The sequence below is a fragment of the Nothobranchius furzeri genome, chromosome 2 (assembly GCF_043380555.1).
Source record: "Nothobranchius furzeri strain GRZ-AD chromosome 2, NfurGRZ-RIMD1, whole genome shotgun sequence".
Taxonomy (NCBI): Eukaryota; Metazoa; Chordata; class Actinopteri; order Cyprinodontiformes; family Nothobranchiidae; genus Nothobranchius; species Nothobranchius furzeri.
In genome coordinates this window covers 21,161,318-21,179,134 of record NC_091742.1, presented here as the reverse complement: position 1 = coordinate 21,179,134, position 17,817 = coordinate 21,161,318, and the positions used below count along the sequence as shown (strand labels likewise).

Below are 17,817 nucleotides of genomic sequence, written 5' to 3'. Positions count from 1 at the left end.
GAAATGTTTTGTAATATTAAACTTTTATTTTGTTTTATAAGTGTTTTCCACCAATCATAGCTTTACTGTTTACACAGTTTTTTTTGCCTGAATTCACTTCAGCTAACAATTTGATTCATGTTAGCTGCAATGAGTTGAGAGACATTAAATCCAGTCAGCCAAAATCAAATTATGACAGAGCATAAAGATGGCGTCATGTTGATGTGGACTCACGTTCATCTCTTAGTATAAAAATATTTCAACTAGACTGGAACATGTGATAGTAAAATGACTACTGCCCCCCAGGCCAGGAATGAAAAGTGTCTTGCCCAAGGACGCAATGACTGATATGGACTCAGCCTGGGTTTGAAAGGATATGCAAACGTCGCATAAATGACGTCACTAGAATCTATTCTCCCCAACATTGCTGCTACTTTCCACATGACCAGATCTACTGTGATTTTCTCCACGTTCAATGGTCCTTTCTTTTGTCCCGGATGAAGGATGTGATGATCTCTAAACTAATCTTCTTCTTTTCGTGTCTAATTCGATGACGCTAATTTGGTGAGACCAACATTTGTAGTCCTAAACGTATTTTCTCACAAACCCTAAAATAACTTTTTACGCCATTTGAAATAAAAGCACTATCTTGTCATCAAAATATGTCTTCATTCACTGACATCATATGTGAAATCCATGGCACATATCAAACACAATCAAACAGGATTAGAAAATGGTTTTACAGCCCCATTGATTGCATTCATTTTTTTCTCTTTTGTCTGGGGACCCATGGCTATGCAGTAGATGGGTGTAATGTTTCCTATAAGCCTTTCAGAAAGCTATTTGTAATATCATGGAGGTGTTTTCCAGTATTTTGTCAGTCAGTGGCTAAAATATAGCTGAAAACCTGACATTAGGGGCAGGTGCAACAAATTAATTGGGCAGGAGGGGCAGCTCCTGACATGACTGTGGTTTTTCAGTTTAATGTTTTTCTAGACTTTGTGAATGCTCTTTTAATGTGTTTGTTTTTCTTGGAAGTAACATTTTAACCTAACTACAACATTTTTGACAAATGTTCAAGTAAGTAGTTTGGGATATTTGTTTTTATCTTAATATGTATTTTAAAACATTGTACTCAATGGGAATTTTGCTTTCTGTCATTCTTAGGTTTGTAGTTTACGAGGTGTATTTGAATGCATCCTTTAGTCACTGCCCCGCCCACATCTTCACCTGTAGAAACAGTCCCACTAAAAGTTCTGAATACAGCACAATGGCAGTGTTCTACATTCTAGTGAATTTGGTTTCAAAAGTGGTCATTTTACTGACTTTTCTTCTTTTGATAGCATTTCTTGCATACTGTTTGTATATTAAGTCCATGAATCGGCTGCAGGTTGTTCAGAACGCTGCTGCCAGGTTCTTGACGGGTACACACCGACGTAGCCACATTACCCCTGTCCTGACACATCTTCACTGGCTCCCTGTCATTTTCAGAGTGCAGTTTAAGTTACTGACTTTTGTTTTTAAAGCACTCAATGACCTGGCACCTTCCTACCTCTCTGCCCTTCTCACTCCATATGTGCCCACCCGCTCGTTGAGGTCGGCTGACCTTTTGCTGCTGCACACGCCGCGGATGAGACTCAAATCGCGGGGGGACCTGTCCATGCTGCCCCAAAGCTATGGAACTCACTGCCCATTGGAGTTCGGCAGGCTCCATCTCTGGCAATTTTTAAATCTCGTTTAAAGACCCACTTTTACACTCTGGCTTTTAGACAGTGACTCGTTTTAGTGTTTTATTGTGTCATTGTTTTAATGTGCTCTTATTATTCATGTTTTCTCTGCTTTTAATTGAGATTTTTATCCTTTGTTTTAGCTCCTTGTAATGGGTGTGTTTTGTTTTAGCCTGTGCAGCACTTTGGGCAGCTCCCATGCTGCATTTTAAACGTGCTATATAAATAAACTATGCTATGCTATATGAAACATGACCACATACCTGGGCCACCAAGAGACAGTTAAGTTTCTTCAATGAAAGACTGTTTAGTTAAAATTTTATTGAACATTAACTTGCTTCACGCCTCAACAGTTTCTTTTTGGGACATTCACCGACGCTTTTGAGGGTTATGAAAAATGATGGACTTGTACGTGACAAACTGCTTGAATGGTGAGCACAATCATGTCGTTCTGGGGGTTTTCTGTGTACCAAATTTAGTTTTTCCTGCAATTATGTCTCTTTTTATCCATAAAGCTCAGTGGCATGCCCCTCAGTGTGTCAGAATTGCATATTGAGTTGGTGTGTTAATTTTTTTCATTTACAGGGCTTTGACCTATGGGCCTGTTTACAAGATTAATATTCTGCATTATGTGTGCGCGTATGTGACCTGTCCAGAGGCTACAAAGGTAAGCCTGGCTACTGGAAGAGAAACGTCACAAAAAGGCGCAGATAGCCTGGTATTTCTCAAATTCTAATTAAACAATTTGTTCAAAGTTCAAGCAGATCATGAACAAGTTAGTATTAGTCCATAAAAATGTAGCACAAACATGACCTGATCTTGGCAGATTTCTTTTTTGTATACAAGAAGTAACAGAAGACCAGTTTATTTTTCATGTATTCATTCAGTCATTTTTGACAGCTTATTCTTGAGTAGCGTTGCAGGAATCTGGTGCTTAGCTCCATCAGTCACCGGGCGAGAGGCGGGGAACATCCTGCACAGGTTGCCAGTCCAGTCCATGGACACACAGAGACCAACGAGACATACAGCCATTAAAAGTTCCCATTTAACCTAAAATGCAGGATTTTGGTCTGTGGGAAGCATGAGTGCCCAGAAGAGCCTTACACATGCACGAGAACATGCTAACTCCACAGTGATAGGCCACATCTGGGTTCTGAATCTGCAGTCTTCTTGCTGCAAGGTAACATTATTGCCTAATGTGCCACCATGGGACCCTGCAATTTCATTTATCTTTTAAGTTTCTGAATAACCTGAAAATTAAGATTATAGAAGTAAATCTTCCACATGAAAGATCTGTTACTGACAGCATAATTTAACAATTATTAGAAAAACCACCTCTGATTTTTGAGTTTCAGATTGGTGAATGAATGATTGACTAGTTGTGCTGGTCGACTGACTATTGGCCACAAGCCAACTGTTAACTACACCAATATTTGTTCATAGCACTGCCAATAATCCATAAAAGATAGACAGCTAATATTGCTCTAACAAGTCAAAGGCTGTTACAACAAGATAAAGGAATGTGTTGTCATTGAAAGGCACAGAGTACATCTACGTGCATGGAAAATATCAATGCTCAAATCTGCAACGTTTACTAGAGTTTATGGCCCAGTCCCAATACTCGCACTGCACCTGTTCTGGGAATTACACTTAGAGGAGGTAAGGCTTCGAGTGCGTAGTACACGAGAGTGCCAAACTGGGACAGGGAGCATTGCGTCATTGACCGCGACGCATGCTGGGATGCAGGTTATTGTCTCTGCTACTTCAAAAAAAGTTTTTATTAACTTTCAAAGAAACAGTTATTTGACTAAATTTAAATTCTTTGATGTCCACATTCAATCTTAGTCTAAATAATACAGAGCATGAATAAATATCATGAACTGTCTTAAAAACAAGCTTCTTACATTGGAAAATACATTTTTTATAAAAGGCACTTGAGCCATTGCTTTGCCTTCTTCTCAAAATTCACACACAGCAATGGATTGTGGGTAATACCCTTGCCCAAAGTCCGCATCGATGCAGACTTCGGACAAGGGTGGATCAAGAGTATAAAAATGGTGTGGTCACCTTCTGCAGTTGAGAATCAGGACACCTTATGCACTCGCACCCTTGGCCGGGAACGCACATTTCAAGGGTGGAAGTGCGAGTATTGGGACTAGACCTATGTCTGACAAAACTGCTCAGTATTCAGTTCAAAATTAGGGGCGCTTGCACATCATGGAAAGTTTTATGGAAACATAAAAAACAATAGCATTTGTTTCACCGCAGACTCAATTTATCCATCCATCCATTCATCCATCCATCCGTTTTCATCCGCGTATCCGGAGTCGGGTCGCGGGGGCAGCAGCCTAAGTCGAGAGGCCCAGACTTGCCTCTCCGCAGCCACTTGGGCCAGCTTCTCCGGGGGAATCTCAAGTCGTTCCCTGTTCAGGTGAGAGACATGGTCCCTCCAACGTGTCCTGGGTCTCCCTTTAGGCCTCCTCCCAGTTGGACGTGCCCAGAAAACCTCACCAGGGAGGCGTCCCAGGAGGCATTTAATAATATCAGTTTAATAGTATTAATCTATATTAATCTTTTTCTGTCATCCAAAATACTCAGAGTTAAACTAAGATGGAAAGCAAATCTCTGTTGCACGATGCAAAGAATTTCTAGTACCTCTAGATGGTTTGGGTCCAAGGGTTACATCATTCTGTGGATATTTTATAATTAAAGATAATAAAGTGGTTATGTTCATCTTCATTAATAATATTTTTTACAAAAGTCTACATTTATTTTTGTGGTTATTGAGCTAATAGTGTCAGATCATTGTTTTTCCTAACAGAGAACAAAGTTCAGAACAAATAATATTAATAAAACCAATAAAGGTGGATCTAGGCTGTATACCTCGGTAAAACGCTGGACTTTAAACGCGATGCCCAGTGCAAGCTGGGTTCATCAGGGTGTGATTATACAACAGCAGAGGGCACACCGCTTTCTAGACTCACTAGTCATGGCGGTGTTTTCCTTGCTGCTCGGTTTGGCAGCAAATGCGCTCATAGTTCTGGTAATTGTTCTTTTCATCGCGTTTCTGGGTTACTGCTTGTTTATTAAGTACATTCACATGAAGTATGACCACATACCTGGACCACCGAGAGACAGGTAAGGCTAAAACCAGGCTGAAGTTAAGGTGTTGTGCCAAGTGGAAAAACTAATATCCGCGATAAACATCTGTTTAAGTACCGGAAGAGGTTACCTCTGCTTTCTGAATGTCCATATTGCTAGATATGCTGAGTTTTAAGGCGAAATCCTGGGGAATTTCGTCTAGAAATGCAATTACCTAACCGTGCGCGATCCCGCGGTGGCTTATCATTTTTTGGCAGCGAGTCGATTTGGCTCTTCCGACTTTCTGTCTGACTTTTTTGTTCTTCTAGTTTCATTTTTGGACATTCTCCGACCTTATTGAGGATTATGAAAAATGACGGAATGGTACATGACATGTTTCTGAAATGGTAAGTAGTACAAACAATGTTTATGTTTTTATTTTATTAAATATGAACATGTTTTATGAAGTGGATTAAATATGGATGCTAAAGGGTAAACTCTTGTACGTGCTTTTTGGAATAAAAGTACTTTATTGTGTTATTTTGAATGTGTTTAAATCACTTGAAAAATAACTGAACTTGTCTAAAATACTGTGAGGTGCTGGAAGATCTTAAAACTTCTTGAATGTGCCTGAATTCGACTTTTGGTGTAATATTCCTTTAAATTGTTATATAACCTTCTCAGTAGACTAGACCATTAAATTCATAGACGCTGGACTGCGACATTGCATCGCCGCCATATTGGATGGGTCTCCTCACACTCCAAAGTCCACACAGAGTGAGCAACTATGCCCGTTTTTTGTGCGGCCTACTTTTACAACCAGTGTATTATTGAAACAGACCACATAGGGCCTTTCTAGCCTACCTGATGGGATTTTATATTTTTATTTATTATGTGTAATCATAGGGCGGTTCAGTGGTTAGAGCTGTTGCCTTGCAGCAAGAAGGTCCTGGGTTCGCTTCCCGGCCTGGTGTCTTTCTGCACGGAGTTTGCATGTTCTCCCTGTCTATGCGTGGGTTCTCTCCGCTCCGGGTTCCTCCCACAGTCCAAAAACATGAGTTTGATTGGTCTGTCCAAATTGTCCTTAGGTGTGAGTGTGTGTGCGTGATTGTTCATCCTGTGTGTCTGTGTTGCCCTGCGATGGACGCCGTCTGTCCAGGGTGTACCCTACCTGATTGTCCATTGACCGCTGGAGTTAGGCACCAGCCCTCCCGCGACCCTACATGGACAAGCGGGTTCAGAAAATGGATGGATGTGTAATCATGTTTTTATTTTTTATTATCATGCCATACAATGAGTCAGATTTAGTGACAAAGCTTGATAAAATGTGCTTTTTAGTTGGGTAAGCAACTTCCTCAGTAGAAAAGTTTGCCCTGGGGGTGAATGGAGACCCATCCAAGATGGTGGCCAGTCTTTATGGCAGCTCAAGTTGATGGGGCATCTGCGTATAGATAGCCTAATGCCACCTAGCCACTTTGCCCGTCCCAGCTAGTCTTTTTTCCACACTGCTTTAGGAATGTGGGCGTGATTGAGCACACGGGCGGTCTGTGGCCTGTAATGTAATGAGCGCATCTCAAGCAGGTGGGCGGGTTCCCCATTATTAAATAAAAGTTAAACAAAAGCATCCTGAATACTCTTACTTTTGGAAACTGATTTTGCATCCTGGTTTGCTGTGACTGGCAGCATTGTGTGTGTGCCTCCTCACAGCAGTGAGAGACAGCAGCGCTTTTTACACGGCACACCATACCGGCAAATCGACGTAGTATTACTGCAACTATGTGTCATGTTGTGGTGTAGAAGTCTAACCCACGACATACAGAATCAGCATAGAGACGGGGGTAAAGTGTTTAAATAAGAATTTATTAAAAAGGAAACCAAGGAAGCAGCATAAACAAAGCTGAGTTCTTTCACAAGGCAGTCTGTGCGGGAAATCTGTGGACAGAAGGGAGTTAGATCCAACTCGAGGAGGGTAAGGAATCTGAATTGTGCGGAGGACTTACAGTCTGGAGAGGAGGGAACTAACTCGAGGCAGGAGTGGTCCGGTCTGGGCTGAGGGGGTTTTCCTGGAACTGAGATCCAAAAGGTGAGACGTGGAGGGAGCTGAGTTTGTGGAGATCCAGGAAGCTTAGGTGGGCAGCTGGAGGTGGTTCTGGCCAGGGAGCGGCTGAGAGACAAGCAGGTTGGAGTTCCAGAGTTCAGCCAGTCAGAGATGAAGGTGGAGGTTTTATCTGGTGAACGAGAGCAGGAAGGGTAAATGCAGAATCCAAAATCCAAAACACATCTAAAATCTCAAAAGGTCCAACGAGCTCGAATATAATACTATGAGGTGACTTAGAAGGTACTCAGGTAGAGTAATCATCCAGCGAAGTGTAGAAGTCTCCCAGCTGCTTAAATACACCTGGCTGGCTGATGAGCAGATCTGCTGCAGCTTGGTCAACCTCCAGACACGCCCACCTGCAGAGGGAAAACTCAAGAGACAGAGAGTGACAGCAGGGATACACCTCAGACCGTGACACCATGTGCCCTATAAAGGCGCCATGCAGGTGTTGTAGCAATCGTTATCCCTGGTAGAATTTGTTTCCCCTGCGTCAGGTGCTGGTGTTATGTCGATTTAAGTTCCCCCTCTCACAAAGCAATAGCCCTCACCCTGACACTTACTCTGACCATAACCACTTAGTCACCAAAAATGTATGTTTAGCACAATTATAATTTCTGAAATTACTCTGTGTGGAACGAATTTTTTTTTGTTTGTTATAGGGTTATGTTTAGGGTAAAGTTTAAGGAAGGACACTCAGTTTTTTGGAGTGGATGGTTCCTACTTGTGTTTGGGTGGAGGCGAAACAGATCTTGAGGGGGGAACAGATATCAACAAAACACCGGCACATGCTCCTGATGCAAGGGGAAGCAAATTTCACCGACAGGGAAACAAATCCTACCGGGCATAACTAGATTGCTACAACACATGGTGTTGTGCAAATTCTGCGCCTTCATTCCGCCTTGCTTGGTAGTAATATTGCGGTAATGGTCTGTTTTATAAACGGCTATTGCGCCATGGCGCAACAGAGGCATCATGAGGTGTCATGATGACGTGAGGAGTTAATGCTGAGCCCCAGCCGGCAAATACATAAGAAATGAAAGTAAACATGAGTAATAAGTTTTGCTTTTTGAACAAATTCACCTGAGAAGGCAAACTGGAGGGCCACAGCGCTCCGTGAGCATCTCTCCTTTCGAGCTGAAGGTCAGATAATCAGAGACTGCATGGGGACTGGTGGAGACAGACACATTTAGGAGTGGCTTATTAAAAAAAGTAAAATCACGGCTTCAATCGCAATAAAAAGTAAGTTATGTCCAATCTTTTAGCCACATTAACGCCACGGTTTGACCACTTATATACTTCCTAAGAGCTCATTTCTAATCAACTTTGCCTTAATCCCTGGCTACCCTGGATCCCTGGGTATGAGTATCCGCCCTGAGACTGGGAGACTGTGGATTCAAATCCGCGGTTGGGTCACCCAATTCCTCTCCGTTTGAGACTCAGTTTTAAGAGGATGGATTGCTCAGCGCTCCCCACGGGAATGGGTCAAAGGCGGAAATGTAATTTCACCAGTGTGTGACGACTAATGGGACTTTAACTATATAACTCCCTCAGCAACACACTGTCTACTCTGATAAGTTATCAGATCTGTCAGTATTGTTTCTAAATAAAATGTCTTTTTTTGCAGGGCTGAGACTTACGGACCAGTTTACAGGCTAAATGGTCTGCATCAAGTTACCATATGTGTGACTTGTCCAGAGGCCACAAAGGTAAACAGTTGTTGCATAAGTATTCAAAGAAAACTAAATCTTCCTACATAAATGTACAACAGCTTATTGTTGCCACTGCAAAAAGGAAGTGTTATGATTGAAGGTAAAATGTAAAAAAGCCTCATAAACTTGTTTTTCTTGATAAACTAAATGGAAAAAAGAAGTCCGTTACAAAATCTTTACAGAAAGCGGTCGTCTCCTATCACCTTTTCATCGGACTCATTAAGTCAAGAGAAAATGAAATTTGGTCAGACCTTTAAAGAGCAAGTCACCCCCTACCAGAGTCTAACTCCACTCCCACTTCATGTTTGAAAAATGCAACAAATGCTGTTGCCTGGCAGATCGAGAGGACGGCGCTGCTAACAGATACACACACACACAGGCTCACGACAGCATTGTGACATCATAATGTACCAGTTTACATCATAGCATACTTCTTAGCCAATAGCGGTGGTAGATTAAAATTAGAATACAGTGCAGAGTTTTTACCTGACAACGGCACAACACTGCCAGTTTTAGGCAGAATATTTAAATTTTAACTAAGATGCACTGAAGTGCCAAATTATTGACGACACGTGTCTGCAGCACGATTAGACACTCATTTATTTAGTTTATCAGCAAAAAAAAAGTTTATTTGGGGGTGACTTACACTTTAAGCAAACAGAAAAAAAAAGTTTATGGGAGGAATACATTTCCTGTTTGTTTTTTGTAATACTTGATGAGGCCACTAGAGGGCGATGCAATTTTAGATTCAACTCCTGATAGGAAAAGAGAAATCTGTTTAAGAAAGAATAGAGTTGAATAACTTTTTTTTGATGTAGAGGGACAATGTGCATTAATAAACATTTTACAATGTAAATGTACCCAATTATAGCCAAAAGGCTAATTTCCATTGGTAGGCCCCCTGCCGATTGGCACATAGTATAAAACATTTAAAGTTATAAAAGAGCGTGTGAAGCTACCTGAAAATGAAATAAAGGCCCTAGTCCTGTCTTACATCATTTTATTGGTTTTCATTTCAGGAAATACTGATGTCTCCAAAGTACCGCAAAGACAAGTTTGTCTACAAGAGGCTCTTTTACCTGTTTGGGGAAAGGTAGATGTCACTCTGTCAGTACTCATTCATGCATCTTTAGTTATAGTTGTGGTAGAATTGATTCTAACCTCCTACTGTTGTTTCATTAGAAAAATACCATCTTTTGTTTTGTTTGTTTTTTGCAGATTTTTTGGTAATGGCCTAATAACGGCGTTGGATCATGATATGTGGTACAAACAGCGCCGGATCATGGACCCTGCCTTCAGCAGCTTGTGAGTTATTCAGTCCCACATCGTTCTTTATTTCTTATGTTTGTGCAAAATGCTTCTTTAATCGGTTGTAGACGTGCTGTTTGCTGGTCTGAAACTTTGAATTCCTTGCAGGTATCTGAGAGGTTTAATGGGGACCTTCAATGAGAGAGCAGAGAAACTGATGGATGTACTCGAGGAAGCTGCTGACAACAATACAAAGGCCAACATGCTTCACCTCATCAACTGTGTCACACTTGATGTGATCGCTAAGGTATCGTCAATTGTAAAGCTGTAGCATGATCTGACATTAGCTTTAATGCTATGAAGAGCCAAACTGTGGAAGGTACATTGTCTTCAGACTGGTAGGCCCTTATAAACATGACGATGTTTGTAGTTCACTATTAAACAAAACAATGTTTGCTAGTCAACTTCTATTGCGGCTTTCAAGTCACGACTAAAAACACACTTTTATGACCTGGCTTTTACATCTGTACTTGTTTCCTGTGAAATGATTACTTTAATTGTTTTTATTCATATTTTTTTAGAATAGCTAGTTTGGCGGTTTTACTTGTTTACATAGCTGTGTTTTAGGATACGATGTATGTTTCAGTACTTTTTTCTGTACTGTAGCCTACGTAAGGTGCTTTGGTCGGCTCTCATGCTGTGCTGAAGCGCGCTTGATAAATAAAGTGGTAAAGTACAGTAGTGGTATGGTATAAATGTTCTAAAATAGAAAAACAAAAAGCAAAAATATTATTACAAATCAAAATCTAGTGTTTCTATAAAATAAAGAATACAGTCTTATTATGTAAAGTTACATCTATATAAATGCTGCAATATAATATTTCCTGTGTTTATAATTTTTTTTATTAATGTAAATTAGATGACTTTATTTTGAAAATTCTCTAGTAATTCTAGACATATTTTGATTCATTTTGCTCCTTAAAGCTAGCCTAGTGAACTAGACCAAATTCTTGCTTTGCAAAGAATGGTCTAGGCATGATCCATTGGAACCTCAGCAGCTCCTACCAGGACTCTGGCTAGCCAATCACAGCTCTCTAGAGGGGTTTCAAACACATAAAGAGCTGTGACTGGTCCATAATGGTGGGCCAATCATAGTGCTCTATCTGCTTAGTGAACAAATCACAGAGCTTTATCCGCTTTGTGGGCCAATCAGGGCACTCTATATGCCTGGTGGGTGGGATGATGCAACAGAGTGAAACAAGAGAATGTCACATTCATTGTCCGGTGGAATGTGGAGATCATTTGAAAGACAACGGTAGAACCCGGCCCACAACCGAGAGCCGTCAATGGAGCGTGGCCAGACTAAATAAATGTATTATTTAGTCTGGCTTGCCAGGCTACCTTAAAGCTTCTTTCCAGAGCTTTTCTCTTATCCAATGGCACGGAGCTCTGCGGGGCAGGGGGCTTGCTTAGCAAAAAAAAAAAAAGAGACGTATCGCTTACATTTCATCACAGTAAAATATGAGACAATCACTTTTACGGATTTCTGAAAATCATACATCTTTTCTGAAAGGTGAAAACTCCGGACAGCAGCTTTAAGTGAACTGTGAGCTCCTGTGGGTTCCTCTCTGTCACAATGTTAACTAATATTTATTTTCTTTATTTCAGGTTGCATTCGGCATGGACTTAGACCTCCTAAAGAATAGTTCACCTTTCCCAAAAGCCATTGAGAAAGTTCTTAAAGGAATGGCAATTTACGCCAGAGATATTTTCTTTCAGGTAAGACTAAACCTGTGTTGAATTTGGAACATCTAGAATAAAAACCTCACACACTGTTTGAGAACTTGAGTCTGCTTATTCCAGCTGAATCCAAAGAACCGACAGTTCACTAAAGAGGTGAGGGAAGCGTGCCAGCTGCTGCGCACAACTGGTGCTCAGGTGATCCACAAGAGGAAGACCGCCATGCAGAATGGAGAAGATGTTCCTAAAGACATCCTCACACAGATCATCAAAAGTGCTGCTACAGGTTAGGATGAGAAGCCAGAGAGCAGAGAAAAAATAACTGTATTTTTCTGCAGATATAATTCAAGGTAACATCTGATAACTGGCTTATCTAATCACTTGTCAAAACAGAGGAAAGCATGACCCAAGAAGATGAGGAGTTGATGTTGGACAACTTTGTGACGTTCTTCATTGCTGGTGAGTCTCCTTATAGCTGGAAAATACCTTCAGGCTGAGCTGTCTGGACTTAAAAGCTGTGTCTAGTTGATTTGGCCAATTGATCATATATTGGGTGGTGTTGGAGAACACTGACACCTGTTGGTTGTTTTTTTTTTTACCCATGTGGTCCATCTAGTATTTGTTCTGTGAATCCGCCTCCTGCAGAAGGTCTTGTAAGGTACTAGTTTGTTGTGGACTCAGGAGCTAAAGCTTGTGCAGGAGGCTGAGGCATACCAATGGACTGTAGACGTGTTGCACTCTTCCATTCTGGAGCTGAATAAGTTGCAGTAATCAATGAAATTGATTGAATTTTAATTGCATACTCAGGTCCATAAATACACATAATTCAAACAATACATTATAAAAATAGAATGCTGGTAATGTCTAGCAGAGGCAAGGTGTTTGAATGGGCTGTTTACCTTTAGCTGCGTTCATGTAAATGTGTAGAGTAGGGGCCTTACGTTGGGTGGTCCTTGTTGTGGTACAGTCCTCAAACACTGATGAACATCTACAGGAAAGGGAGCTGTCAGGATGAAAAAGTACTTGTTGACAAGCTTGTGGGAGTCCAGAGGTAGCAGATGTATATCAATTTATGAAGACTGTGGATTGTGAAGATGAAAAGCCAGAACCTGGGTGCAGCTTTGGCTTTGTGAGGCTATGGAGCAAGACTTTTGGGAGGCCTTTAGAATATTCTGACAAACTACTGGACTGCTCAGATGGCAGATGTTATGCATTTGCCAGCATTGTTCATCATGAGGATGGACTGTCACTGACCTTGATTGCATAGTTTTCCTGTGAAAGGAGTACTTTGAGGTTCTCCTCCACCAAATCGATGCACCTTCTGTAATGGATCAGTGGTGGAGGTGCTACAAAGAACAAGAATGTAGAAGACAGAACACATGGAAGTTCAAATCCTGCCAGCTTTAACTGTCTTTAGGGACATCAAACTTTGCATCACTGGTGGAAAAGGAGTCTGAGCTTCTGCAGGGGGTTGAAAAAAAACTGGACTTTACACCAAGCAACTTCAAATTATTCAAGCAGCTGGCAGTAGTTACCGGCTAGTCATGTTCTAGTTCAGTTTTGATGAAACCGCCACCTTTTAGGTCAAGAAACAACCGCTAATCAGCTGTCATTCTGCATCATGGAACTCGGAAGACATCCTGAGATACTGGAGAAGTAAGAGGTCTAAATACGGTGTGTAACAGTTTATAATTGAGTTTGTGATCTTTGAGTTTCCAAGTATTGGTTTAATGTTTCAGATTGAGGAAAGAAGTGGATGAAGTCATTGGGATGAAGCAAGACATAAGTTATGATGACCTTGGGAAACTGGTCTACCTCTCACAGGTACTTACCACGAATATGTAAAATTTATCATTCATGCACTTAGAACCAGAAATCAGATATTTTCTAACACTATTAACAACAAAGTATATCTTCCATGAACGTCTTCATGCTTTAAAATGTGTAAATAATCGGTTACTTATAGAGGCCTCAAATTCTACCTTAACCACAGGTGCTAAAGGAGACGCTGAGACTCTACCCAACTGCTCCAGGAACAGCCCGTCAGATTGAGGAGGACATGGTGATTGATGGGATCCACATCCCTGGGGGAATAGGTTGCATGGTGAGTCTCTTTCTTTAAGACATACTAACATAGCAATGCAGATGAATTATTAAGACCTTAACACAATTACAAGTGAATCTTTACAGAGTTCAATCAATGTTATTGTCGCTGGATCAAAAAAACATTTAAAGACACTTTTTAATCATTTGGCATCCTATAGGGAGCCTAAGTCACACCCATCTACTTCTGGATCATGGGTCCCTGGAAATAAGAAAACGTGAATGCAAGTGAATGGGGCTATAAAAGCTTTTTTCAAATCTGCTTTGTCTTACACCCCAAATCACATATTTGTTGTACTTCAATTTAAATTAAAAGCAATGATGTGTTTCAGCTGTCTGTCACACAATTAAAAATGTATTAACTTGTAAAAATGTTTTACGTCCCTTAGCCTCGCTAGGAGCACGATGTGATTTAGGGAGTAAAGATGATTTTGCACCGGAATGAAACAAACAACTTGAGAGAGAGAGAGAGAGAGAGAGAGAGAGAGAGAGAGAGAGAGAGAGAGAGAGAGAGAGAGAGAGAGAGAGAGAGAGAGAGAGAGAGAGAGAGAGAGAGAGAGAGAGAGAGAGAGAGAGAGAGAGAGAGAGAGAGAGAGAGAGAGAGAGAGAGAGAGAGAGAGAGAGAGAGAGAGAGAGAGAGAGAGAGAGAGAGAGAGAGAGAGAGAGAGAGAGAGAGAGAGAGAGAGAGAGAGAGAGAGAGAGGAGAGAGAGAGAGAGAGAGAGAGAGAGAGAGAGAGAGAGAGAGAGAGAGAGAGAGAGAGAGAGAGAGAGAGAGAGAGAGAGAGAGAGAGAGAGAGAGAGAGAGAGAGAGAGAGAGAGAGAGAGAGAGAGAGAGAGAGAGAGAGAGAGAGAGAGAGAGACTGACTGACTGACTGACTGACTGACTGACTGACTGACTGACTGACTGACTGACTGACTGACTGACTGACTGACTGACTGACTGACTGACTGACTGACTGACTGACTGACTGACTGACTGACTGACTGACTGACTGACTGACTGACTGACTGACTGACTGACTGACTGACTGACTGACTGACCTAAGGTGGAGTGAGTCGTGATGAATGATGGTGTGTGTGTAGAGTGTTATTCAGAACCAGCGGATTCAGAGAAGCAGTTAGTTCTGAGTGGGAGTGAATGTTTCGCTCTTAACTTTAGTAGGAGATTTATAACACACATGAGACGCCATCTGTCAGTCTACGTACCCAGGGGAAGCCTCCAATTAGATCCAAAATGCTGAGGTCTTTAAGGACCCTCCTTGGTACCGAAGCCGGTAGAAAAGCAGCGGTGCCGACCAAACTAGTCTTGGAATGCTTCCAGGTCACGACAGGTTATCACTGGCGTCTCAGAGACCCTGAAGGGGTCGTGAGGTTCAGCTTTTATTCTGAAGGAACCGTTGTGGTCAGGTGTAACTTGCAACAGATTTTATCCAGCTTGTCGAGGTTCTTTATGGCTGAAGAGGAAGTCCGGATGGCCTGTCCGAGACTTCTCTAGAACGCTTTGAACTAAAGAAAAGGTGGCGTGGGATAGTTTTTATAATTGTCATATTTTGGTTTACTGGCGAATCAGAATTTGACATGCAAAAGAGGGTTTATACAAACACCACAGAAAACCACACCTAGCCAGAAATGAAGGTTCTGATTGGATCAGACAAAAGGAAATGTGTCGTGTGACTTTAGCATGTGGGGCGACGGTGGCACAGGAGTTAAGTGCTCGCCCCGTAATCGGAAGGTTGCAGGTTCGAGTCCCGCTCAGTCTGTCCCTGTCGTTGTGTCCTTGGGCAAGACACTTAACCCACGTTGCCTGCTGGTGGTGGTCGGAGGGACCGGTGGCGCCAGTGCTCGGCAGCCTCGCCTCTGTCAGTGCGCCCCAGGGCAGCTGTGGCTACATCGTAGCTCATCACCATCAGTGTGTGAATGGGTGAATGACTGGTTGTGTTGTAAAGCGCCTTGGGGGGTTCCAGAACTCTAGAAGTGTCTAGTGTCTAGTGCAAATGTCCAGGATTATAATAACTTGTAAAATACTACTGATCACAGGATTATAATATCAAGTAATAACATTGTCATTTCACAGATTGATTGAACATTGGGCTCACATTATTAATGGAAATTAACAAAGTTGTTGATTATGTATTTATCAAAAGAGTGTTCTTCGTCTTGGTAACAGAGGTGAAGCAGTTCAGATGAGCTGAGCGCATGAAAGACCTTGGCCACTATCTCATGTAGATTAGCCTGTCAGAGACTTTATGTCTCTGCTCGAGCAGACGCAGCCGATCATGACCTTTAGGTCAAAAACAGGACATTCATGACGCTACAGAGGGCAAGATCGATAGGCGGATTGATGCTGAGTCTGCAGTGATGCTGGAGTTGTACTAGTCCATTGTGATGAAGAGAAAGTTAAGTCGGAGGGCAGAGCTCTTGATTTGTCAGTTGATCTACGGTGTTACTTGCGACTTTCGCCCTAACCCTAATCCTACTCTTAATAATCTAATTGTGACTAATAATATTATCATATAATTCAGTTTAGCTCCTATACAACTGGAAGGATGGAAAAATTCTTCAAAGATCCTCTGAAGTTCGACCCTGACAGATTTCACCCAGATGCTCCAAAGTAAGTCAACAATTTCCTGAGTGTGATTTTGTACTTCTATTTCTGTGTCAGTTGAAAGAAGAAAATTTTCTGTTTTCCAAGGCCTTATTACACCTACTACCCCTTTGCCTTGGGTCCACGCTCATGCCTGGGACAGGTCTTTGCACAGGTGGGTGGAACCAAGAACTAACAAATGACACGTACAACAGATTCAGACATGGCTCAATCAGCCAATCATTGTGCCTTTTCAGATGGAGGCTAAAGTTGTGATGGCAAAACTGATCCAGAGGTTTGAATTCACCCTCGTCCCAGGACAGACCTTTGACATCCTGGACACCGGCACATTGAGGCCAAAGAGCGGAGTAGTTTGCACAATCAAACAGAGAAAATGAACACGAGGTGGTGGCAATGCTCTGAAAAGAGGAAATGTTTGAGTTACCATGGTGACACTAGGTTTCTCGGACTGGTGATGTCTTGCAGGTCTGAGTTCTTGTCTCTAGGAAGAGGCTACATCTCAAAAGTTAGAATATCATGAAAAACCTGAATATTTTTGTCACTCATTTCAGATTCATTACACAAGTAGTAAAACATTTCAAGTCTTTATTTCATGTAATTTTGATGATTAGACCTTATAGGTAAGAAACCCAAAATTCAGTGTCTCTGAACATTTTATTATATTGAAAAAGTTCAACTAAAACACCTGCAAAGTTTTCTGAGCCCAAATAGTCCCAATCTGGGTCAGTAGGCTAAACTATCATCTGGCTAGACCGATGTCCTGATGACAGTCATGGACACACTCCACAAGGAGGGGAGGCCACAGAAGGCCATTGCTGAAGAAGCTGCTTGTTGCAAACATGTTCATAGAAAGTTGAGTGGAAGAAAAATGTTTGGTAGAAAAATATGCCTCAGCAAATGGGAGAACCGCATCCTTGAAAGGTGATCTAGGGAGCTTCACCAGTGGTCAGAGGCTGGAGTCCGAGCATCAAGAGCTTCTACCTACAGACCGATTGCACACATGAGCTTCACACGTCACATTTCTTGTCAACTGGGCTTTCTCAGAAGTTCAAAGTCCGCTTTTCAGATGAATGTATAGTCTCAAGTTCATTTAGAAATCAAGGTTCCAGAGTCTGGAGGAAGAGGACAGGAACCGAGTCCATGTTGCTTTAAGTTCAGAGTGAATTTTCCACAGTCTGATGATTTGGGGCACCATGTCTGCTAGCAGTGGTCCATTTTCCCGAAGTCCAGAGTAAACACAGACATCTACCGGAACATTTTAAAGAACCTCATGCTTTCTACTGTTGATAAGCTTTATGGAGATACTGATTAAATTTTCCAGCAGGACACGGAACCTGCCCACACTGCCAAAGGTACCAGAAGCTGGTTCACTGGTGTTACTGGTGTAATGGATCGAAGGTCAAGTTTACATCAAAAAATGACCAGAAAGTAACATTTAATTTGCAGACACAAACACCCCATCTGTCTGGCCTCCAAACCAGAAAGCTCTGCACCAGACCTTGTTACCGTACAAAATATAACATCTTC

The 17,817-nt window shown here is 41.8% G+C and overlaps 1 protein-coding gene across 1 annotated transcript; it reads left to right on the top strand.

The window, feature by feature from the left end:
• The first annotated feature begins 4,602 nt into the window (after nucleotides 1-4,602).
• On the top strand, nucleotides 4,603-16,876 carry LOC107378149 (cholesterol 24-hydroxylase). The gene is made up of 15 exons (XM_015948209.3): nucleotides 4,603-4,844; nucleotides 5,117-5,194; nucleotides 8,510-8,591; nucleotides 9,614-9,687; nucleotides 9,813-9,899; nucleotides 10,011-10,149; nucleotides 11,511-11,621; nucleotides 11,706-11,868; nucleotides 11,976-12,041; nucleotides 13,166-13,238; nucleotides 13,322-13,406; nucleotides 13,576-13,686; nucleotides 16,208-16,296; nucleotides 16,378-16,444; nucleotides 16,527-16,876. The coding sequence occupies exons 1-15, from the start codon at nucleotides 4,618-4,620 to the stop codon at nucleotides 16,665-16,667; spliced, it is 1,593 nt and encodes a 530-aa protein (XP_015803695.3). The 5' UTR covers nucleotides 4,603-4,617; the 3' UTR covers nucleotides 16,668-16,876.
• Nucleotides 16,877-17,817: the final 941 nt, after the last annotated feature.